Below are 25,023 nucleotides of genomic sequence, written 5' to 3' on the forward strand. Positions count from 1 at the left end.
TTTGGAGCATTTGATGTTTAGAGTCCTGTCTGGTCCGGTCCGGACTGGACTGGATGGAGGAGAACCAGCATCCAGATTTTAATATTTGGTTGCTTTTTGCTGGTTCTTTGACAACTTCCTGTTTGAGCTGCTGAGAGGAAGTGATGGTTCATTTCAGAATAAAGTGTTAGAATAAAGTCTTTCCTCTTTCTGAAGAGTAAAAACCTTTTTTCCCAAGGTGACAGTTTTTAATCTTGGTTTTTATTATCATGTCATCATTACACGTTGAATGTATTTGGAAGAAAAGTTTTTTCTTCATTAATGTTTTCTGATGGCACTCAGTGGTGAAGATGTATTTCCTTTTGTTGTAATGAACAGTGTTCATGGGAACTGCTGAATCAGTTCTATCAAAACTACAGAACATTTAAACTGCTGACAGCCAGTTGGACAGTTATGATTTCTTCAAAACAACTAGAGACCTGACTTTGCAAACCTTTGCATGTTATCAAATTAGCAAACAGAATTGTGAAATAATTATTTTAGGACTGGATAGAAAATATGATCATTCACATTGTGATGCTGAGCAGCTTTCTGCTGAAAGTTTGGGGGATTAAGTGCCAACATTATATTCTACTTAACTTGTAGGACTTCGAAAAGTAAGGTCCCCAAAACTGTCATAAAATAGTTTATCTGTTACTGAAGACCCCAAACTGGACATTAAGCATTCAGAGTCCAAAGTAAGGTCAAAATACTGCCTGGAGAAAAATAGCCTGAAAATCTCAAGTCGCATCTCTTTTCTGTCTCTGGAGGTGAACAATTGAGCTCCACCCATTTCTCTAAAGAAAGGAAGGTCTGGAATGTGGACCTGAAGAACGAGGAGAGACTCGTAGAGACTCGGATGAATCTTTATTTCCTGATGCGATTGTAGAAAACAATGTTTACATCAAATAAAAATATCTTTTGATTTAAAGTTTGTCGTCAGACCCAGAAAAATAAACGCAGGCCCCGCCCCTTTACATCAATCAACCCTCCAGCCAATGGCAGCCGAGGAGGGGCGGGGCCATGCCTTGAGGAGTGACGACAGAAACATGTCATTGGTCGGCCCAGTCACATAGTACAGGTTAAACAGTCATGTGATCAGGAGCATCATGTATGTACAGAAAACGTTCTGGAGCTTCCTGTCTGCAAAGCATCATGGGACATAACACAAATAGGGTTTTAGCCCCGCCCACCACACTGAAGTAATAAAAGAAGATCAGCAGGTCAGAAAGAAAACCCTAGAACATCAGCACCACCAGGAGGCGGAGCCAGGGACCACCTGACCTAAAGGAGGCGGAGCCAGGGACCACCTGACCTAAAGGAGGCGGAGCCGACCACCTGACGGCGGTGTCACATCTAAAGACTTTAGTGTTGTCAGACGGGTCGTGGGGCTTTGAAGCCCCGTCATGGAACAGGGATAGTGACTCAGGATGTTCTGGCCCAAGGAACCGGGTAAACAGAGACTCTGAGGTTCTGCTGAAGCCTCCATCAGATCCCTTCAGGTCAAAACCAAACCTTTAGGTTCTGCTCAGCAGACACCTGCCAGGTTCTCCATCGGCTCCAGCAGAGAAGAACCTCAGACAGACGGAGCTAAATGGGTCACACCCGCACACAGAAACGAGTCGGGTCTGAATGGAGTTTCGGGTTCTGCAGATACCTTCAGAAGTCGGGTCCAGTTCCATCAAACAGAACCACACGGAGCAGCAGGAGGAAATGCTGAGTGATCAGTGTGGAGACATTCTTCAGGTTCTGCTGGTGAGAGAAATGTTCTGGTCCACAAACATGGCTTCTTGGTCGGACAGAATCTTCCAGAACCTCCTTCCTGCTGCTCAGGATCTTTAAGGCAACTTTGAGAACAAAATAAACTCGGATCTCTGGTAGAAAAATAGAGTCATGCTGCATTCAGGGACCCGCAGAGGCTGGGAAGCCCCATCATCAGGACACAGTCGGCACCAGAACTCGGGCCAAAGGAACCCAACCTCAGAAATCCCGGTTCCTCATCAGGACCGGGTTTCTGAATAGCAACAGGTTCTGATGGTCCGAGTCTGAAGGGTTGAAGGTCCAAACATGGCGTCTGTGACCCGGCTGTGTCCAAATCCGAGACCATGTCTGGTATGAGAGTCCGTCCAAGTCGGAGTGCAACAGGGAAAGGTCAGATATGTACAAGGATACGGTCTAAGTGGGTCCGAGCATGCAGGACACTGCGTTCGGTGGACGCTGCGCGTATCGTACCTGCTGACTGATTGGACCTGTGCTCAGTCTGACCTTTCAGGGAAAGGTCAGACTGAGCACAGGTACTGTGTGAGGGAACGGATCCAGTCCAGGTGGGTCTGACCCGACCCGACCTCAGCGACTCAGAAACACTATGAAGGCAACAGCAACAGTCATGTCAGGTTACCGTGGCAACCACAGCTAGCAACAGTCAGATGGTTTCTTCTCCAAACTGGAGAATCTCACCCTCCACCTTCATCCTCCTCCTCCTCCTCAGTAAAGTGCCGCTCGTTCATCAGAGCCGCTCAACAATATTTCGTCCTGAAAAACGTTCAACATTTCCTGAAACTTCCTGAATCCGGTCCAATCCGGTCGGTAGATCCTAAAGGTCGGAGTTCTCCGTTAGTTCGACGTTCTCCGGACAGAAATGGTCCGATATTCCTGAAACTGGAACCCTGAAAGACCGTCGGAACCGCTCTACAGCGGCTGGGTTTGAGGTTCTGATCAGATCAAGCGGAACAATCCAGACTAAGCACTCTGGTTCTGGACCAAAAACATCAGTTTTAGCAAAGATCCATTGTGGATCAACGAGTTACTATGGCAACCAGAACCAGTTCAGGGGTTCTGATCGAACCCGCCTCAACAGAACCGATCTGTGGCAACAGAGGAATATTTACAGTTTAGATCTGAAATCCAGGAGGAGGAATGTGAGCGCCCCCTGCAGGGAGGACGCTGCTCTGTGATTGGTCCGTTGCAGGGAAGGCGTGGCCAATCAGAGCAGAGCTCGGTCTGTAAAATGGATCTTTAATCCGACCCAAGTCGGATCAGGAACGTCTGGAGCAAATCCAGCATAAATAAACAGAATCCCAAAGTTCTGGTTGCGCCGACCTTTCCTCCCGGTTCTCAGACTGGTGCGGTGCTGATGGGCGTTGCCATGGTTACAGAGAAACCAGTCAACCACCGTCCGGCTTCAGTTTCTGGTTCCGGTCGGTTCCGGATGCTTTGGGTTCCCGGCGTCGCCCAGCACCATTCTGACGAAGACGAGGGTTTTAATGAGGATGAAGGCCGTCCACCTGGCATCGTCATCTTCACGGTCCGGGTCTCCAGCAGGTGGCGCTGCGGAAGCGCCTCAGGATTCGGTCCAAAGGGAGTCCTGGGGTCGGGATCAGGGCTTCTGGGGGCCCGGGGACAGAACCACCGGGGTGGACAGTCCGTCCACGCTCAGCGCCGGGATGTGGATCTGGTTGCTGCCGTTGGCCGGAAACTGCAGAGGAACAGAGACGGGTCAGAACCAGAACCAGACTTCTGGAGGGTTAGGGTCAGAACCAGACATGCACGGCTCCTGTAGTGGAAAAACAAACAGCTCCCCCTAGAGGAAGACCTGCATGTTTAAACAGAAACTCAGACCTCGGCGCCCCCTGCTGCTCAACTTGAGCTCAGCAGGAAAACATGATTCAAGATGAAACAGAAACAATCAAGACCAGCAGGAGGCGCCACAGATCCACATCTGAGCTGACGAGTCCCAGAGAGACTCGGATCAACCTGAACAGAACCGGCAGGCTGCAGGAGGTCAGAGTGAACCGGACCTGTGAGAACGTCAGCAGCACCAGATGGACTGGCGTCCGAGTCAGAACCCTGCAGAATCTACTCTATCGTTATGGAGAACGGGAGACAGTCCGGGTCTCTGATGAACTGGGGGCTTCTGGTCCGGTCTGGGGGGTTCTGGAGAGATCCAGGTCCTGTTCTGAGTCCTCACAGAGATAGAAGGATGTGTGTGTGTGTCTGTCTAGCTCGGGTACCAAGCCACCAGAGGAACCAGAAGAACCGCCCAAGTTCTGCAGAGCGGCACGCAACCCAAGTTGATCAGAACCAATCAGCACCAATCAGATAATTGATCGATGTTCCAGTTATTGATCAGATCAGCTCCAACCAGCTTTCAGTCTGGATTTAAAGGAACTCAGGGTTTCAGCTGGTTTGCAGTTTTCTGGAAGTTTGTTCCAGATCTATAGTGAGTAGAAGCTGAATGCTGCTTCTCCATGTTTGGTTCTGGTTCTGATGCAGACCAGAACCAGAACCGGAACCAGCAGGTTGATCCAGCAGCAGATCTTTAATCTGCTCAGTGATTTATAAACTACCAGCAGTTTAAAGTCACAGTGAAGGGTTGTAGAACCAGGTGGTGTCTCCATCTTCCTGGTTCTAGTCAGAACGTCAGCAGCAGCGTTCTGGACCGTTGGTTTGATGGTCATGTTGCTGTGGGATAGGTCTATTACCTGGAAGGACAGCTTGGCCGGTGAGCGCGGGGCGATGGGACTGAGCGTGCTCCAGAAGTGGATGGTGGAGGGAAGAGCACTGGGGGTCAGCAGCACTGGGGTCTGAAAAACATGAACACAGAACCTTCCAGAACTTTTCAGAACCTCTCAGAACCGTCTGGAGACAGCAGGCGCTTTACTGTCAGGTGGGAAAACCAGTCATCTACAGAAGCTGCTTGGTAACAAGTCCTCCAAGTCGCTTCCTGTTCACAAACATTAAACCACAGGTTGAGGCGCTGCAGGACATGTCTGTTGCCATGGCGATCTCCTCACTCAGGGATTTAATACAGACTGATGTCAGAATAAACAGGAAAACTTTCCGAGCTCCTGGTGGAGGTTCTGAAGAAGAACCAGGTCCAATTGACTATCGACGTCTAAACTGCTTCAAACAGACAGTCAGCTAGAACGCCGAGCTCAGCTAGCATGCTGTCTGCAGCATATTGGCTAACATTCATTTGTCTTCATGGAGAAAATAATGAGTCACTGAGGATCTGATCAGAACCATGCGACGTGGTTCTGGTCCAGCTTACCAGGGCGTGGGAGGTGATGACGGTCGGTGTCAGAGTGTTGGGGGCGCCCGGCGCCAACAGACTGTTGACGGCGGCGTTCACCTGCAGGGGGATAGGTAGTGATGTCAGAGCTGTGACAGACGGACCGGTGGGTCACGCGACCCGGATCATCAGAACCTTATCCAGGGAGAGGCCTGGCGGCAGGGAGGGTGAGGACGGCAGCTCCAGGATCCGGGGCTTCTTGGGTTTGGGCGGGCCGGCGCAGGACGGCGAGGTCGACGCCGAAGATGAGGAGGAGCACGTTACTGTGGCAACGAAGGGCTCTGACGGGAAAACAGAGATAAACCCAGAGAAGAAGCAACAGAACCAGCAGCTGGACCGGCTCTGCCAGGTTCTGGTCTGACATGGAGAACCAGGAAGTTACCTGCTAGAGAATCCTTGGCCCCGCCCCCTTCCACTTCCTGCTGGGCGTCCAGCCCCGGAGGAGGGGGGCTCTCCACGATGGTGATGAGTGGTTCTGGTTCTGCTGGGCCACAGTCGAGCTGGGGAACCTGGACGGGTCAGAGGAGAGCTGGTCACACCCCGCTTCCATCGGAACCAGAACCGGGCCTTCTGGATCCGGCGGCACCGGCCCTCACCTGGTCCGCCGGCTTCCTCTGCAGGGTCACCATCTCCAGCAGCTCCTCCTCCGACGGCAGGTTCTCCTCTTTGATGACGACGGGTGGGGGTGGGGGCGGGGCCTGGGGAGGGGGCGACGGGTTGATGATGACGAACACAGGGTGGTGCGGGGGGGCCGCGAGGTCATCCAGCAGGGGGGCCGGCGGCCCGTCAGGGGCGGAGCCTGGACCTCGGCCCCCGCCGGGAGCCAGGGGGAGCAGGGGGGCGAAAGGGGGCGAGTCGCCCACGCTGGTGAGGTAGATGTGGGGGGGTTCGCTGAGAGGAGGGCCGGGGGGGTTCTGCGGAGGACAAAGGGGGAGCGGGTCGATCAGAACAGGGTCGCAACTAAAGGTGCAAAGGCAGACGGTTCTGACCTGTGATTGGCTGCTGGCGGCGGCCTGCGGGCTGAGCGCTGGCGCGGGGCGGGGCGAGGCCTGGGGGGCGAGCTGCAGCGAGTCCACAGCGCCACCAGCTGGAGGGGAGGGCCGGCCTTCTGGCAGCAGGCTCACCTGGGAGGAAGACACGATGAAGACCATCGCCCCTCTGGCTGAGGAAGAGGAGTGATGAAGAGGCCTCACCTCTCTGGCCTTGGGGGCGGGGTCCGGCTGCAGCAGCAGCTCCGATTTGATTGGGCGGGGGTTGGGCGGGGCCTGCAGGGATTGGATGGTGAAGGTGGAGTAGAGGCCGGACTTCATGTAGTCGTTCCTGGAGCTCTTCTGGGCACCGCCGGGCGCCGGGCGCTGCGGGTGACACGTTGTCATGACAACCAGCAACAACCAGGTTACATGATAACAAACAAGACGCCGTACCTGGGCCGAGCCCTTTGACTGGCAGACCGAGGCCACGCCCCCCAGGCCTTTCAGCTGGCTGATTGGGTCGCAGGCGTCTTTCTTTGGGACCTCCTCAGCACCGCGAGGCCCGTCTGCTGGCGCCGGGTCGGGCTGGCTCACAAACTTATAGACGAACTTCTGACCGCTGACCTTCTTGATGATGTTCTGCAAGAAGACCACAGCGGCATCAGTAGCCAGGTTCTGGTTCTGAGCTACTTGGACCTGCAGGAACTGAGCAGCAGTACTCCTCTGCTCATCAGCCCGTTCACCTGGTAGCAGCGGCACAGCCAGGCTTTCGCGCAGAGCACTGTGGGCCTGGCGGGCCGCCATGCTCGACATGGCCCCACCAGGCTAAATGTTGTGTGCTTTTTTTTTATTACAAAACAAAAAAAGAATTTAATAATTTGTCTTTTATTAAGCTGGACTTTCACTGGCAGGGCAGAATTATTCCTAAAAGAAAATGGGTTTATAGTTTCTATAGTTTTTAATAAGGACCGCGGCTTCAGCTCAGGCTCACCTCCTAACTAGTGCAGCACGTTGGTTTGTTTTATTTTTCGCGGCGACATAATGCACATCAAATGCTTTGTCTACTTGGAGTCAGGTCCAGTTGCTGCACGGGGATCAGAACAACTGGTCCCATGAAGCCCGGGCAACCAGAACATGATTGGCTCTCAAAGAGCTGATGTGGCGATCATTAAAGCTCCACAGACACTAAATGGAAGAGCTACTAAAGCCACAGAAACTCACCTTGTCGTAGCGGCAGCATAGCGCTCACCTTGTCGTAGTAGTAGCATAGCGCTCACCTTGTCGTAGTGGTAGCATAGCGCTCACCTTGTCGTAGTGGTAGCATAGCGCTCACCTTGTCGTAGCGGCAGCATAGCGCTCACCTTGTCGTAGCGGTAGCATAGCGCTCACCTTGTCGTAGCGGTAGCATAGCGCTCACCTTGTCGTAGCAGTAGCATAGCGCTCACCTTGTCGTAGTAGTAGCATAGCGCTCACCTTGTCGTAGTGGTAGCATAGCGCTCACCTTGTCGTAGTGGTAGCATAGCGCTCACCTTGTCGTAGTAGTAGCATAGCGCTCACCTTGTCGTAGCGGCAGCATAGCGCTCACCTTGTCGTAGCGGTAGCATAGCGCTCACCTTGTCGTAGCGGCAGCATAGCGCTCACCTTGTCGTAGCGGTAGCATAGCGCTCACCTTGTCGTAGTGGTAGCATAGCGCTCACCTTGTCGTAGTAGTAGCATAGCGCTCACCTTGTCGTAGTGGTAGCATAGCGCTCACCTTGTCGTAGTGGTAGCATAGCGCTCACCTTGTCGTAGCGGTAGCATAGCGCTCACCTTGTCGTAGCGGCAGCATAGCGCTCACCTTGTCGTAGCGGTAGCATAGCGCTCACCTTGTCGTAGTAGTAGCATAGCGCTCACCTTGTCGTAGCGGCAGCATAGCGCTCACCTTGTCGTAGCGGTAGCATAGCGCTCACCTTGTCGTAGTAGTAGCATAGCGCTCACCTTGTCGTAGTGGTAGCATAGCGCTCACCTTGTCGTAGTAGTAGCATAGCGCTCACCTTGTCGTAGCGGCAGCATAGCGCTCACCTTGTTGTAGTGGTAGCATAGCGCTCACCTTGTCGTAGTAGTAGCATAGCGCTCACCTTGTCGTAGTAGTAGCATAGCGCTCACCTTGTCGTAGCGGCAGCATAGCGCTCACCTTGTCGTAGTGGTAGCATAGCGCTCACCTTGTCGTAGTAGTAGCATAGCGCTCACCTTGTCGTAGCGGCAGCATAGCGCTCACCTTGTCGTAGTGGTAGCATAGCGCTCACCTTGTCGTAGCGGTAGCATAGCGCTCACCTTGTCGTAGCGGTAGCATAGCGCTCACCTTGTCGTAGTAGTAGCATAGCGCTCACCTTGTCGTAGCGGCAGCATAGCGCTCACCTTGTCGTAGCGGCAGCATAGCGCTCACCTTGTCGTAGCGGTAGCATAGCGCTCACCTTGTCGTAGTAGTAGCATAGCGCTCACCTTGTCGTAGTAGTAGCGCAGTGCGCGGCTCAACTTGTCGTAGTTCATGTTGTGCTTGTTCTTGCGCAGCCCCCAGAGACGGGCCACCTCCTCTGCGTCCAGCAGCTTGAACTCTCCGTCCTCGCCGGTCCAGGAGATCAGGTGGCGCTGGCGCTGGTCCTCCAGCAGGTGCAGCAGGAACTGCCACAGGGTGATGGACGGGTCCAAAGCTGGGGGAGCAGAGAGACCGGTCAGACATGGACTGGTCCAGAACCGGAGCTGCTAGTTTGAAAGCAAAACAGAGCCGGACTCTTCAGAAGCCAGAAATGAACCAGAACCAGAACAGCAGCAGCATGATCAGAACTCAACCAGAACAGAGTACGAGCCCAACATCGTTCTGATCCGACTGATCCAGAACCGATCAACGGCCAGTACACACAGGAAGCTGCATGTAAGCAATAATATCCGATTGATCAGAACAATAATCAATAGTTTTATTAATTCTCACTTTATCGTCTCATCAGTTCAAATAATTAGTAAAAGTTCTTAAACTCCGACAGACGATCGTCTGGGAATTTACTGATGGATCAATATGTTTTAGTAGAAGCATAAAACAAAGCAAATCCAGCTGACGGTTCTGGTTCTGATCCGTTCGGGACCTTATGTGTGTCCTGTCTCATTGAAAATTAAAAGTTCCCTGTTCAGTTAGAAATGATCATGTTTGACCCGGTTCTGATCCAACAGAACCGGATCAGCTGCTGGCATCAGAAACACATTCAGCTATCAGTTGATTATTAGTTTCATCACTAAACACCTTTAATGATATTTTATCTCATTCCTGGCCGGGTTCTGATAGAACTGGATTTTCAGTTCTATCAGAACCAGCCGCTGGAATCCGGTGAGGAAGAGGAGTAGATGAAGATGCTCCCCTCCAGAACCATCTGGACCCAGAACCATGGTGGTCCTGCACAGACTGGGGGCGCTGCAGGGTTCTTCATCGTCCAGAACCAGAGGGAGTAATCCTCTCCACTGGTAGCAAATGGTTCTGCTGGTTCTGAACTGGCTCCATCCAGCCGGGACGGTTCTGGCATGGGCTTTCAGAGTAACCAGAACCTGGATGTCAGGGAGACAGGGAGCCCTTAAGTCACAGCGAGGTCAACGCCAGAACCAGGAAGTTCAGCTTATCGCTCGGGCCGGTCCTGCACAGCAATCCGGATCGCTGGGGTTCTGGGAGCGGTTCGGATCCTGAACCAGTCCAGCTCCCGATCCGATAACAGAACCAGTTTGACCCTCTGACAGGGTTTCCCCCGTTGTATTATAAGCCTGGCGGTCCACCAGGCTTTACTAGCCCCCCGCCAGGCCAAGCGCTGCTAGTTTTTTAAATTAATTAAATAATAATAATTTTAAAAAATCACTTTTTTTGTTTTTTGTTAAAATCCGGATTGCAAGCGTTGCTCTGAGCGTTTCCCTGGCTGGGCAGATTTATTCCTAAAAGATAAGTTTATAGTTGATGAATTCAAAGCAGGGAGAGCAGCCCAATCACTCAACTGGCACCTCAGCGCGCGGCCACTGCTTGATCTCTTAAGTTACCTCAGCGCAGATCACCTACGCCTTCTTTCTCTCAAACTGGACGCAGGCTGACCTGTATGGATATTTACATCAACTTCCTGTGAGGAATCATGTTTCTTTGGAGAACTTTACATCAAGGTAGGAGTTTAAACACACCGCGTTAGCTCTGGTTGCACAGCTCTATGTGAACGTAGGAATAACTTGTAGTCGTTGTCAGAGGTGCGTTTAGGAGCAGTGAGAATGATTTATCTTTGTGTACGACCTTCACATCTCAACGTGCTGCCCAGCGTGTGGCGCTGTCTTCCCAGTAAAGTTCACGTCTGTGTTCCGGTTGGTCGGAGCGTTAGCGGTTAACGAACCAGCGCTAACCTCATCGTGCAGGTTCAGTCGGTGAGGAGCTTTCACGCTCGCCTCGTAGTCACGCTTCATGCTGGTTTTATATTATTTTTAGTTTTATTTTTCCAGGTACATAATGCAACAAACCATATCAAATGCTTTGTCCACTTAGTCAGAGTTAATGTGAGATCTGAAAATCTCATCCCTTAAAGTTGAGCAACCAAAACAGTTTCTGTGGCTCTTATTAAAACTCAACAGACAGAAATGTTAGAGCTGCTAAAGCCACATTAGCAGCATTGAATTAAATCTCCGTTTGTTGCTCATCTCTGCTCAGTGCAGCAGATTGAACTCATCCTGCAGGGCCGGTCCAAGGCTGCATGAGGCCTGGGGCAGAATCTGACCTAGGGGCCCCTCTTGCTGCTAAAACCATCAGCACCTCTAACAGCTTCTGGGTTTATTTAATCTGGGAGAGGGAGAGTAGATTAACTGGCCAACCTAAAAACAATCAGTTATGACTTCCGGGTGAGCAAGCAAGATGGCGACAGCATAATCAGGTGGCTCCCCGACATATTATTGAAAATCACAGGTTTGACGCAAGTGCGGGATATAAAGTAACTTAAAAGTGGGCCGAAATGCCCAAGTTTAAATCAAAGAGCACTTTGCAGTCTCGACATCTAATGTTAAGAGAGGAAGAATCGAACGAAGACGACATGGCTAACCACTCGGGCCTGGATGCTTCACTAGCGGCTAACGATTTAGCTAACGAGACAGCTAACCTACAAACTATTCTCGAAGAACTAAGAGAATCACGTCGAGAGAATAGTGAGGGCTTCCGAGAGGTTAAAGAGGAAATAAAAAACGTAAACAAAAGACTGGACGAGGCAGAAACGCGCATCTCGGAGGCGGAGAACAGGGTTCAGCAGCTCGAAGAGGTAGCATTGAAGCTAAGTAAAGTGCAGGACGAACTCGAGGCTAAGCTGGTGGAGCTCGAGGGGAGATCGAGACGGGAAAACTTGAGGCTCCACGGCATTGCGGAGGGCTCTGAGGAAAGCTCACCATCTTTATCAGCTTTCATAGAGAATCTACTCAGAGAGAAACTGGATATCCCGACATCGCTCGACTTGAATATTGAGAGAGCCCACCGATCTCTGGGACTCAGAGCTCCACCTGAAGCCCCCCCACGTTCAATAATAGTTAGGTTTGCCACATCCAAGGTCAAAGACGAAATATTAAAACGAGCCTGGCAAAAGAAAGGCTTCATGCTGGGAGGGAAAAAAGTCATAGCGGATCACGACTATGCTCCAGACGTGTTAAAACGGCGATGTGAGTACCTCGAAGTGAAGCGGGTCCTCAGAGAAAAGAAGATTAAATTCCAAACCCCGTTCCCGGCCAGGTTGAGAGTTTTCTACGAGAACAACACATGTGTCTACAACTCTGCGGCAGAAGCTACAAAAGATATGGTGAATCGAGGTTACCAAATCACTGTCATTCAGCCATCTGCCATGTGGGTCGACAAAATCAAGAGCACGATGTGGACCAAGTCGGGAAAGAATGACAAGGATCATCCACGAAATGGAGCGCGGGAGGAATATAAGAAGAAACTGGATGGGTTTAGAAGAGGACAAGCACAACCATAGGAGCGGATGGATCAAGCATATCCCGGTCTGTTTTGTTTTGATTAATAATGCTTCATCTCCTTTGACGTTATTTGGAGTCGGGGACCACACCACCTAGAAAATGGGACGCCATAAACAGGTAACGCCACCAGGGGGCCCTTCGCAACTACGGAGTTGCGCTGGTTTTCCCTCAAAATCGCTCACAAACTATAACATCACTAAGGTCATTAACAAGACCAGAAGAAAGGAAGTCTTTAAATGGACACGTGTGAACATAATTTACAATGCTAAAATGTTCTGTTTGTTCTCAGTTCTTTGTTTGAGTAGTCTAGGGTTGTCACCTATTTCACTTGCTTGGAATTTCCAACGATATATAATCCAATGACCTCATTATCTCCACTGCGAATTGTAACCTACAATGTAAAAGGAGTTCTTAATCCTATAAAAAGGGCGAAAATATTGGGAAAGATGAAAAAGGAAAAAGCAGAGGTGTTATTCCTCCAGGAAACCCATCTCTCAGAGGTAGAGCATAATAAACTTAAAAGAATGGGCTTCAATCAGGTTTTTAGTTCATCACACAAAACAGGTCGTAGAAGGGGAGTGGCAACCTTAATATCTCAGAGGATCACATTTGAGATGATCCATGAATATAAAGACAAGGAAGGCAGATACAACATAGTAGTGGGCAGACTCGAGGGACAAGAAATTACTTTTATCAATGTATATGCTCCGCCAGGTTCGGAGTGGTTATTTTATAAACATATTTTCGACATGATGATAACTAAATCACAAGGCTTAGTAGTCTGCGGTTGGGATTTTAACATAAGACTAAACCCCTCTGAAGATACCTCTAAACAACCCAGAATTAACAGCAGCTTAGACAGGAAGATCAGGAAGATGATCAAAGAGCTGGGGATAAGTGACGTTTGGCGTGAATTCAATCCCAGAAAGAGGGACTATACATTCTACTCTGCTGCTCACCATACGTATTCAAGAATTGATTACTTCTTCATGTATAATAAGGACGTAGGACGAGTAGAAAAATGTCATATTGGGCTGATGGACCTCTCTGATCATTGCCCACTTCATATAGAAGTAAATGTGAACAAAACAAAAACCCCGTTCTTATGGAGACTTAATTCTAGCATACTCAAGGGCAGAATTAAAGAGGAGTTAAGGCAAGAAATTCAGACATATATGCAGGACAACGACAATGGAGAAGTCTCTCCTGCAATATTATGGGATGCATGTAAAGCTGTCCTGAGAGGAAAAATAATTGCAAAATCATCTCTTATAAAAAAAACTAGACAAGAAAAATTAAACAATTTAAAACATGTCTTGACCAAACTAGAGGGGAAAAATAAAAACAAAGTAGATCTACAAATTACACAAAAAATAAAACAAATCACAGATGAAATTGATCATGAATTGCAGACCAACATACAGAAGAAACTTTTATTCCTAAGGCAAAGTTACTATGAGTCTGGCCCCAAGTCATCAAAATTTTTAGCATACAGACTAAGAAAACAACAAGAGGAAAGAACCATATATAAAATTAGAGAACCAATGACTAATAAAGTTTCATATGACGGTACAGAAATAAGAAAATGCTTTGAAAAATACTACCAAAAATTATATGCCCTAAGAGAACAAGAAGGAATGGATGAAGCTAACACACTACTGAACAAATTGTTACTGCCCACTGTAACAAATGAGCAAAATGAAAGCCTGACCAAAAATATAACGCTTCAAGAAATTGAAAAAGCAATAAATAACTTAAAATTGAACAAATCACCAGGACCAGACGGATTCAGCGCTGAATGGTATAAGATCTATTTAAAAGAGCTGTCTCCTGTTCTTTTGAGAACATTTAATTGGGTTTTAAATGGGGGGCAAATTCCTCCCTCCTGGAGGGAAACAATGATTACAGTTATCCCAAAGGAAGGTAAAGACAAACTAAACTGTTCGAATTACCGTCCAATCAGTCTACTTAATCAAGACTATAAAATCTTTACAGCCATATTAGCTAAAAGACTAGAACATGTTCTTCCAGATATAATAAATTTAGACCAGACAGGATTCATAAAGAAGAGACGTACCAGAGATAATATTAGAAGAACCCTAAACGTGATTAATCATATTAAGAGGACTGACGAACAAGCAATAATACTGGGTCTAGACGCCCAAAAAGCATTCGACACTGTAGACTGGGCATTTTTATTCAGAGTCTTGTCCCAATTCAACTTTTCCAATAAATTTATAAAGATAATTCAGGAATTGTACAACAAACCTACGGGTAGGATCCGGATCAACGGGGGATTATCAGAAGAAATAAAAATCGAGCAAGGGTGCAGACAAGGATGCTCTATATCCCCATTATCCATCCATCCATCCATCCATCTTCTTCCGCTTATCCGAGGTCGGGTCGCGGGGGTAGCAGCTTCAGAAGGGAGGCCCAGACTTCCCTCTCCCCAGCCACTTCTTCCAGCTCCTCCGGGGGAATCTCGAGGCGTTCCCAGGCCAGCCGAGAGACATAGTCCCTCCAGCGTGTCCTGGGTCTTCCCCGGGGCCTCCTCCCGGTGGGACGTGCCCGGAACACCTCACCAGGGAGGCGTCCAGGAGGCATCCTGACCAGATGCCCAAGCCACCTCAACTGGCTCCTCTCGATGTGAAGGAGCAGCGGCTCTACTCTGAGTCCCTCCCGGATGACTGAGCTTCTCACCCTATCTCTAAGGGAGAGCCCAGCCACCCTACGGAGAAAACCCATTTCGGCCGCTTGTATCCGCGATCTCGTTCTTTCGGTCATGACCCAAAGCTCATGACCATAGATGAGGGTGGGAACGTAGATCGACCGGTAAATCGAGAGCTTCGCTTTTTGGCTCAGCTCTCTCTTCACCACGACGGACCGGTACAGCGCCCGCTTGACAGCAGACGCTGCGCCAATCCGCCTGTCGATCTCCCGCTCCCTTCTTCCCCCATTCGTGAACAAGATCCCGAGATACTTAAACTCCTCCACTTGGGGCAGGACACCCCCCCTGACCCGGAGAAGGCACTCTACCCTTTTCCGGCTCAAGACCATGGCCTCGGATTTGGAGGCACTGATCCCCATCCCGGCCGCTTCACACTCGGCTGCGAACCGATCCAGCGAGAGCTGCAGATCACGATCTGATGAAGCCAAAAGGACCACATCGTCTGCGAAAAGCAGAGATGAGATCCTAAGGCCACCAAATCGGATCCCCTCAACACCTTGGCTGCGCCTAGAAATTCTGTCCATAAAAGTGATGAACAGAATCGGTGACAAAGGGCAGCCCTGGCGGAGTCCAACTCTCACCGGAAACGAGCCCGACTTACTGCCGGCAATGCGGACCAGACTCTGACACCGGTCATACAGGGACCTGACAGCCCGTATCAAAGGGCCCGGTACCCCATACTCCCGGAGAACCCCCCACAGGGCTCCCCGAGGGACACGGTCGAACGCCTTCTCCAAGTCCACAAAACACATGTAGACTGGTTGGGCGAACTCCCATGCACCCTCCAGGACCCTGCTGAGGGTGTAGAGCTGGTCCAGTGTTCCACGACCAGGACGAAAACCACACTGCTCTTCCTGAATCCGAGGTTCGACTATCCGACGGACCCTCCTCTCCAGGACCCCTGAATAGACCTTGCCAGGGAGGCTTAAGAGTGTGACCCCTCTATAATTGGAGCACACCCTCCGGTCCCCCTTTTTGAACAGGGGGACCACCACCCCAGTCTGCCAATCCAGGGGAACTGCCCCCGATGTCCATGCGATATTGCAGAGTCGCGTCAACCAACACAACCCTACAACATCCAGAGCCTTAAGGAACTCCGGGCGGATCTCATCCACCCCCGGGGCCTTGCCACCGAGGAGCTTTTTAACCACCTCGGCGACCTCGTCCCCAGAGATTGGAGAGCCCAACCCAGAGTTCCCAGGCTCCGCTTCCTCAGTGGAAGGCATGTTGGTGGGATTGAGGAGGTCTTCAAAGTACTCTGCCCACCGGCCCACAACGTCCCGAGTAGAGGTCAGCAGCACACCATCCCCACTATAAACAGTGTTGGTGCTGCACCGCTTCCCCCCCTGAGACGCCGGATGGTGGACCAGAATCGCCTCGAAGCCGTGCGGAAGTCTTTCTCCATGGCCTCTCCAAACTCCTCCCACACCCGAGTTTTTGCCTCAGCAACCGCCCGAGCCGCATGCCGCTTCGCCCGCCGGTACCCATCAGCTGCTTCCGGAGTCCCACAGGCCAAAAAGGCTCGATAGGACTCCTTCTTCAGCCTGACGGCATCCCTCACCGAAGGTGTCCACCAACGGGTTCGAGGGTTGCCGCCGCGACAGGCACCGACAACCTTGCGGCCACAGCTCCGATCGGCCGCCTCGACAATGGAGGCACGGAACACGGTCCACTCAGACTCCATGTCCCCCACCTCCCCCGGGACGTGTTCGAAGTTTTGCCGGAGATGGGAGTTAAAGCTCCGTCTCACAGGGGATTCCGCCAGACGTTCCCAGCAGACCCTCACAACACGTTTGGGCCTGCCAGGTCTGACCGGCTTTCGCCCCCACCACCGGAGCCAACTCACCACCAGGTAGTGGTCAGTGGACAGCTCCGCACCTCTCTTCACCCGAGTGTCCAAGACATACGGCCGCAGATCCGATGAAACGATGACAAAGTCGATCATCGAACTGCGGCCTAGGGTGTCCTGGTGCCAAGTGCACATATGGACACCCTTATGCTTGAACATGGTGTTCGTTATGGACAATCCATGGCGAGCACAGAAGTCCAGCAACAGAACACCGCTCGAGTTCAGGTCGGGTGGGCCGTTCCTCCCAACCACGCCCCTCCAGGTCTCACTGTCGTTGCCCACGTGAGCGTTGAAGTCCCCCAGCAGAACAAGGGAGTCCCCAGGAGGAGCACTCTCCAGTACCCCCTCTAAGGACTCCAAAAAGGGTGGGTAATCTGAACTGTCGTTCGGCCCGTAAGCACAAACGACAGTCAGAACCCGTCCCCCCACCCGTAGGCGGAGGGATGCTACCCTCTCGTTCACCAGGGTAAACCCCAACGTACAGGCGCCGAGATGGGGAGCAACAAGTATGCCCACTCCTGCCCGACGTCTCTCTCCCTGGGCAACTCCAGAGTGGAAGTATGTCCAGCCCCTCTCAAGGAGACTGGTTCCAGAACCAGAGCCATGCGTCGAGGTGAGACCGACTATTTCTAGCCGGAACCTCTCGACCTCACGCACTAGCTCCGGCTCCTTCCCCACCAGAGAGGTGACATTCCACGTCCCAAGAGCCAGTTTCTGCAACCGAGGATCGGACCGCCAGGGTCCCCTCCCTTGGCCGCCACCCATCACACAGTGCACCCGACCCCTTTGGCCCCTCCCACGGGTGGTGGGCCCATGGGAGGGGGGGCCCATGTTTCCTCTTCGGGCTGAGCCCGGCCGGGCTCCATGGGTAAAAGCCCGGCCACCAGACGCTCGCCATCGTGCCCCCCCTCCAGGCCTGGCTCCAGAGTGGGGCCCCGGTGACCCGCGTCCGGGCGAGGGAACACCAAGTCCAAGGTTTTCCTTCATCATTGGGGTCTAATCCCCATTATTATTTGCCATATTTATTGAACCTTTAGCACAACGGATTAGACAGAGCACCAAAATACATGGCATTAAGATAAATCATATTGAACAAAACTTAGCGCTTTTCGCAGACGATATTTTAATCTACTTAGCAAAACCTCGGGAATCCCTCCCAGAATTACATAAAACCTTGATAGAGTATGGGAAATTTTCAGGTTATAAACTGAACTCCCACAAAACTCAGGTTTTGACATTCAAATATTCACCCAATAATATTGATAAGGAAAACTTCAAAATAAATTGGGACATGGACTCAATAGTATACCTAGGAGTGACCATTCCTAAAGACCCAAAGAATATTGTCTCAGTAAATTATGACCCATTAATGACTAAAATCAAAAATGACATATCCAGGTGGAGCCTGTTACCCTATCTGGGTCTCATGCAGAGAATAGAGGCTATCAAAATGATGATGTTGCCAAAGCTACTATACTTTTTTCAGTCACTACCAGCAGAACCAGCCAAATCTATGTTCCAAGAAATTGACAAACTGATTTCAAGATTTATTTGGCAAGGGAAACAGCCAAGGACTAGATTTAAAACTTTACAGTTAAATAAAAGTAAAGGAGGTCTCTCACTCCCAAATATGAATAACTACTACAAAGCAGCACAAATAATCCCATTGGTGGAAATGTGTGACCCCTCATACACAGCAAAATGGAAGGAGATTGAATGCAAAAGCATTGGTGTCCCCTTGCAAGCAGCAATTGGAAATATAGACTTAATAAAAGACCTTAAACAACTCAATCCATGTTCAGAAACAGCACTCAAGACCTGGTCAAAATTAGTAAGAGAAAATAAAGAGTCATGTTTACCAATCAGGTGGATAGCATATGATCAAGATTTTACCCCAAATAAAACAGATATTACTTTTAAAAAGTGGATTGATAAGGGCTTGGTAAAATACAATGATTTATATCAAAAAGGTTGTCTGAGGACCTTTCAAGATATCAAGCAAAAATATGGCCTTGACAACAGAGATTTTTTCCGTTATCTACAAATCCGGCATTATCTAGAAAAAACAAACAAAGATAAGCTAGACGGAACATTTGTCGACATATTGAACATCTTTCTAAAATCGTATCAATCAACCCCCGTTAATAAATTAACGTCTAAAATGTATAATGAACTACAAAACTTGGTAGGGGGGAATACACTATATATAAAGGAGAGATGGGACAAGGAAAGGAACAGTCAAATTCACATTGAGGACTGGTCGGACATTTTGAATAACTGTTGGAAATGTACATCATCACTAGCCTACAAGGAATTTGCTTGGAAGACTGCTACACGCTTCTTCAAAACACCAGCTCAGAGGGGCAGAAATGCAGACAGAACATGCTGGAGGTTATGTGGGTCAAATCAAGCCGGCCACTTTCATATTTTTTGGAGCTGTCCTAAACTATTTTCCTACTGGGAGACAATTAAGCAAAGTGTAGAGTTTGTTATTGGGGTCAATCTTGTTCTGAGCTTTGAGACGATGTTCTTGGGCAGACGACCAAACGGTGTAAAGGGATTCTATAAAACATACATGTTCAATATAATGCTTACTGCCAGCAAGAAAGCAATCACTCGAAAATGGATGACTGACAAAACGCCCACACTACAAGACTGGATAAACATCATCCAAGACATTCGCAAGATGGAGGAACTGACATTTGCACTGAAACTGGAGCAAGACAGATTTGAAAGATCCTGGACCCCATGGCAAACTTTCATGGACTCCAGATCTGAAAACGATGACAATGAGGTGACACCCACGGTTCTTTAGCTACTCTGTTCGATGTATACTGTTTTACAGTTCAGGAAAGTTTTTATGACGTGGTACCAGTTTGTTAATTCTTTTTTCTCCCCGTTCCTCTGAGAGGGTCTGGGGCGGAAGAAGGAAAAAAAAAAAAAATGGAACACTAAATACCGGTGGTAGGATAACCACAGGAAGGGGTATGTTGTACGGACCAATATGTTAAACTGAATGGATGCTAGTATATGTCTGTACCACCTTTTGTAAATGGAGGAGATACACGTCCTCCGTGTTGTTCCATAATAAAAATTTGAAAAAAAAAAAAAAAAAAAAAAAAAAAAACAATCAGTTATAATTGCAGTTTATTAATTTGTATTTGTGAACAAACAGCTCAAAGTCACAGCATCAGATTGTTGCTACGGTAACAAAACAATCTATGAGTATTGTTCTTTGAACTTTTACAAAGTAAACTTGCCAGCTCCTTAAAATCCTAAATTTAAATGTTAAACAATTTAAATCTTTTAATTTATTTATGATGAAACCATTAAATCAAATTTAGCAGCATCGATCATCTCAATAAACAAATGTTACATTTATGCATCTGTGTTAAAATATGATCATTTATGGCCCCTGAAGCCCTGATGGAGCCGCTGACTTCATTTGGTTTAAACAGAAGTGAAAATAATTGATATTCATTTTAATCGTATTTTTTATTTGTTGTTTTTCAGCCTGGTTGTGGGTTTAAATAGTTTCACTGGCCATGTTTTCCAGTAACATTTAATTACCCAGTAATATTTTGACATTTCCTGTCTAATTAACATCTTTCACCCAAAAACACTGAGCAGGTTTACTGGTGGAAACTCTGCCGACCCGACTCGCTGCTCAGACCGTGAGGAGAACCAGAGGAGAACAGGGTCCATGTTCGGACCAGAACCGGGCCTGGCGGCCTGAAATCAGAAACATCTCATCTAACAACATGAGTGCATCAGCGTCGCCATGGTAACATGCTAATATTGCATCACAGATACGGGAGTTTGATTATCAACAAGATGAAGAACGGCATCCTCTTCCTCCTCAAGCTAATCAGGGTAATAATAATAACCTGGAGACACACACACTCAGCGACCAATCACAGCGCAGCAACCGTTTGGGATGATGAAAGCAGAAAGGAAGCTGCTGCATATGGTTGAAACACACCAACACCGTTTACTTTTTAAACAGAAAATCAACCTTTATCAACCAGAATCAACTTTGACAGGTTGATATGGTCTCTAAAGAAATGGAAACTCTTAAAAACTGCATTGAATTTGAGGTGCAGCAGAACATCCATGTGGCAGTGAATGAATACATTAAGCTGAAGCAGCAGCTGGAGAAGAACACTATGATCATAAAAATGCTATTTTAGCCTTTTCTCCTTTATTTAAACCAGGTTAAAGCATTTTCACGAGCTTCAGGCTCGTCTTTAATCCACGCAACTGAACGCAAGTTGAAGCGGTTCGTGTCCGGCCCAGCATCACCAGCAGACGGGCACAGAGCCACCTGAAGCTGCAGGCCTCAGCAGCTCACCTGTTGCTACCTGCACACACACCCACACACACACACACACACACACCCACACACACAGCAGCGCTCACCGTTAATCAGCGGGTTGGACTCCATCTTCTGAGCGGGTTCAGCCTGCCAGCAGTCACACCGCCTCCATGCTGCGGCTGTCGGCGTCGTGTAGCTGCTGTTGCGGGTCTGTTTGCGTGCAGAAGTGTCACAGTGGAGCTGAGGAGGAGGCGGAGGAGGAGGAGACGTTCAGCCGCTTCTCTGCCGACCTGCTGCCGTTATGTAACCGCTCCGAGTTGCCGCGGTGGGGCTCCGCAGCCTCCATGCTAACTATCCTCTGGGGAGCACAGCGTCCAGAGAAAGCAGCACCGCTATCAGCGAGTCCTTCTGAGATCACCAAGCCCAGCAGGGCTCTCACATGCGGGGGTCCTGAACGAATCCGCGCTCCGGCTGAGCGGTCTTTCTGGCTGCTGACAAAGCCTGCTACCACGATAAGACAACTGCTTCCACCGCAAAATCAAAGCAAAATAAAGTATTTTATCTTCTCAGAAACTGAAAACGAATATCTTAACAATCAAGCTCCTACTGCTTTTACAAAAGTTTCTCCAAGTTCAAGGTCCAGTCACAACAGAAGCTGTTACTCTAGCCTAGCCTTCCCGCTGCTCTAGCAAGGAGCTATTAGCCTAGCTTAGCTTAGCCTAGCCATCTGCTCTAGTAATGAGCTGTTAGCTTAGCCCCCAGCCTCTCGGTCTGCGTCAGACCCGAAACATCTACAGAGTTTCCCGGGACCGTAAACATCCACCTCCGACACGGAGGAAAAGTAACGGAGAAGGTCCAGTCTGTAATTCGACAGATGTGTTCGGGGATAACGACTGAACTCCTGAGTTTTCCCAGTTTGTTTCTGGTTACGCCTCTTCACAACTCTTCATCACAGTCAGAGTAACGGCGGTAAAGAGAGAGGTTCCGGTGGAGTCTTTCAAAATGAATGTTTCAAAAGTGATTTTTCGCCTGACCAAAAAGGTGCAGCTAAAGACTGATTTGATTTAAGCTCAGTGTATCTTTCTGTTATGCTGCATTGTTTGATTTTATATTGTTGTACTTCTTTAAAGCATCTTTGAGTATTTAGGAAATACATGATAAAATGTATTAATTCTGTTTACAGAAGGAACAATTTTAACCCAACTGGCGATACGATTCTGAGTAAAAACTAATAATGTTATGTTGTTTTCAGCTCTCCACTTCGAGTCTACGGATCCCCTTAGGGGACATGCATTTTCTTTTGCATTCCCTCGCAGTAATGTCCAGGGGTCTCATGTCTAAAGCGCCGTACGCACAGAAAATGTGCGTACAGCGCCATATTTAACGTACAAGTCGGCATGTATAAAAATGAACTTTGCGTCAAAGTTTACATAAATATATGCGCACTTTTTCCCTGGCGTGAAAATGTGCGGCAAACTTTTCTGTGAACAATAATAAACTACAAAGAGTCAAAACTCACCTAAATCCACTGAAATCTGACGGCATTCAGTTACTTAGACCAGGAAGCATCAAACCAGATGGGTTTCATGATTTTAATATTTTAGTGTTTAAATGATGAAACTGAACCACATTTATCCTCAGACAACCTAACACACACACACACACACACACACACACACACACACACAGAATAAAGAAAAGAGAAATAAAGGATGTGAAAACCTCAATGTAAATAATCATGTTGCTCAGTTTGTGTCTCATAAAGATGAAACTCATCGTCTGAATGCATCTATTTATTCTCATTAGAGAGAAACCAGGGCTGATCAAACAGTTTGATTATTGAAGGTGATCAGGTGTGGAGACAATCCCAGGTATATCAGTAGCTGCATCAAGGTGAGCCGCTACCTGAGGAGCTTTGGCTCTGATGGAGAACATGGAGCCATTGATCAGAGATCAGATTGATCTGCTGGTTTCTGATCGTTTAGATTCATCCAGACTGATCATCCTGGAGCTCTGAGCAGAACTTAAAGCAGGTACCGGTACCGGTCCAGCTGCAGCCGTCCTCCAGTGGAGCCAGAAATCATCTGGACTCTGTAAATGTAACTTCTGCTCCTGATTCCTGGATTCAGAAGAAACGTTGAAATCCCGGCTGAACGCTCTGCTGCTCTGAGATCTTTAGGATTCATTTGGAGTTTGTTTCTTTAAAATGTATTAGTTTGATTTTTGTGAGGTGACCTTTGTGCCCTGAAAGCAACTTAGAAATAAAAGATAGAATTATTATTATTATAAATACTTATTCTGCTTCGAACAGGACGTTGCCATGGTTACTGCTTCACTTTGCGGCAGACTTCCGGGTATTTATACCAATTTACATTAAGATGTATTTATGGAGGCGACAGGCGGCGCAGCAGCTGCTCTGCTTCCTGTAAATCAGGATGAATAAAGGAAAGGTGCGCAGGCTTCATACATCGGAATTTGTTTGTGCGCCGAACTTTTCTAAATTTGTCCTACGCCAAGTTTTAGTGTGAAAACTGCGCAGTGTTTTGTACATGAGGCCCCTGGTCATTTCATGCGGTATGACTGGACGCTGTAAGCCTTTCTTACAGGCCTCCTACTTTCTGCCTCTATTTGAGGTTTTCAGGAGGTTTTTCCATATCTCGTTGTGAAACATTTGGAGTTTTATATCTTTTTCTTTAGAAAAGAAATGCACCACATTGCTTTCTTAGGTTCAGTTCAAGCCACTTCTAACACAATGAACTTTGACCTCTAGGAGCAGACGCTCACCCGACAGGACGATACGGAGCTTTACTCTGAAGGGAAGCCCGGGTGTTTTGATATAGTTTCCGGTGGGAGCGTGACATTTCATGCAGGACTGTTTCTGCGGCACCAGGATGGAGACGTCATCAGGAGCTGCTGCTGGCGAGGAGCCGCAGAGCAAGGCAGAGAAAAGCCTCGGTGTTAAATTCCCGGAGGAGAATTTAACCAGATTAATTTAATCTGGCTTTATTTCCGGTTCATATTAATCTGGAAATAAAACTTCAAGATTCATTCTGCTTTTTACTTCCGGTCAGAAGACCTACAATCCTGGAAAATATCAACAAATATCAGAAACGTACTAATAAAAAGAACAAATAAATGAATGTAACTAATCTGAATTCAAACAAATCTTAAACAGTAAAGACCAGCAGATATCTGAACACAATATGGGAAGAATTAATAAAAGTATCAGAACAAGAAAATAAATCTGCATTTTAGTTCAGAAGAGACGAGTTGGTCAGAATTTCTTTCTAGAAATAAAAGAAAAACAAGAAACAGAAGAATCTAGATGAAAGTGAACTTTGACCCCAAGGAGGCAGCTGAGATGGAAAAGGTCCAAACTATTTCAGTTCTGGTCCGACCCGGTTCAGTCCATTTTCATGTTAATTTAAAAGCTGCTGCTTTCTTCTTCTGCGGCTCATTCAGCAAGCCGTCCGTTACCATGGAAACAAGCTCCACGTTGCCAAGCATCTGAGAGCAGCTGAGACCCGACAGCACCGGACCGGTTCCGAATCAGCAAAGTCAATAGAAATCCAGAACAAAGTTGTTAAATATCCTGAAATAGGTTTTGTATCAAAAAGAATATTTACAAAAACATCAGATTTTAGAATAATTCAACATCTTCTCAATATTCACAACATAAAGAACAAGAATCATAAAACATATGAGAGAGCCCAACCGGACCTGAACCGGACCAGAACCGGACCTGCGGGGTTCAATAACCAGAATGGTTCTAATTAATCTGGATTACAAACTGGATCTGTTGGAAATCAGCATAAAATAAACTTCATAACATTTTAGGTGAACTTCTGTAAATATGTATTAGTGGCTAGAAATGATAAAATAAGGAGAAACATTTTCTAATCAAAAACACACCTAAATAAAATCTAAAGGAAAATGTCAAATAAAATACTTTATTGATCCCTTAAAGGGGGAAATTTTGTTTGTCCTAGGATAGTACACAATAAAACATAAAATAAATAAAAGTCATAAAAATAAACATACAATAATAAATCAACCAAAGCAACAAAA

The 25,023-nt window shown here is 48.0% G+C and overlaps 1 protein-coding gene and 1 long non-coding RNA gene across 2 annotated transcripts; one reads left to right on the forward strand and one right to left on the reverse strand.

The window, feature by feature from the left end:
- Positions 1-866: 866 nt before the first annotated feature.
- elk1 (ETS transcription factor ELK1) lies at positions 867-21,932 on the reverse strand. The gene is made up of 11 exons (XM_028011384.1): positions 21,060-21,932; positions 8,542-8,750; positions 6,514-6,699; positions 6,283-6,444; positions 6,079-6,213; positions 5,686-6,003; positions 5,472-5,598; positions 5,225-5,370; positions 5,069-5,149; positions 4,500-4,601; positions 867-3,493 (listed from the first exon to the last, which is right to left on the reverse strand). The coding sequence occupies exons 1-11, from the start codon at positions 21,082-21,084 to the stop codon at positions 3,395-3,397; spliced, it is 1,590 nt and encodes a 529-aa protein (XP_027867185.1). The 5' UTR covers positions 21,085-21,932; the 3' UTR covers positions 867-3,394.
- On the forward strand, positions 3,500-7,146 carry LOC114140997 (uncharacterized). Its single transcript, XR_003594741.1, has 3 exons — positions 3,500-4,087; positions 4,239-4,241; positions 7,132-7,146. It is a non-coding gene; the product is annotated as an uncharacterized LOC114140997 (long non-coding RNA).
- Positions 21,933-25,023: the final 3,091 nt, after the last annotated feature.

Source organism: Xiphophorus couchianus, chromosome 24 (genome assembly GCF_001444195.1).
Source record: "Xiphophorus couchianus chromosome 24, X_couchianus-1.0, whole genome shotgun sequence".
Lineage (NCBI taxonomy): Eukaryota > Metazoa > Chordata > Actinopteri > Cyprinodontiformes > Poeciliidae > Xiphophorus > Xiphophorus couchianus.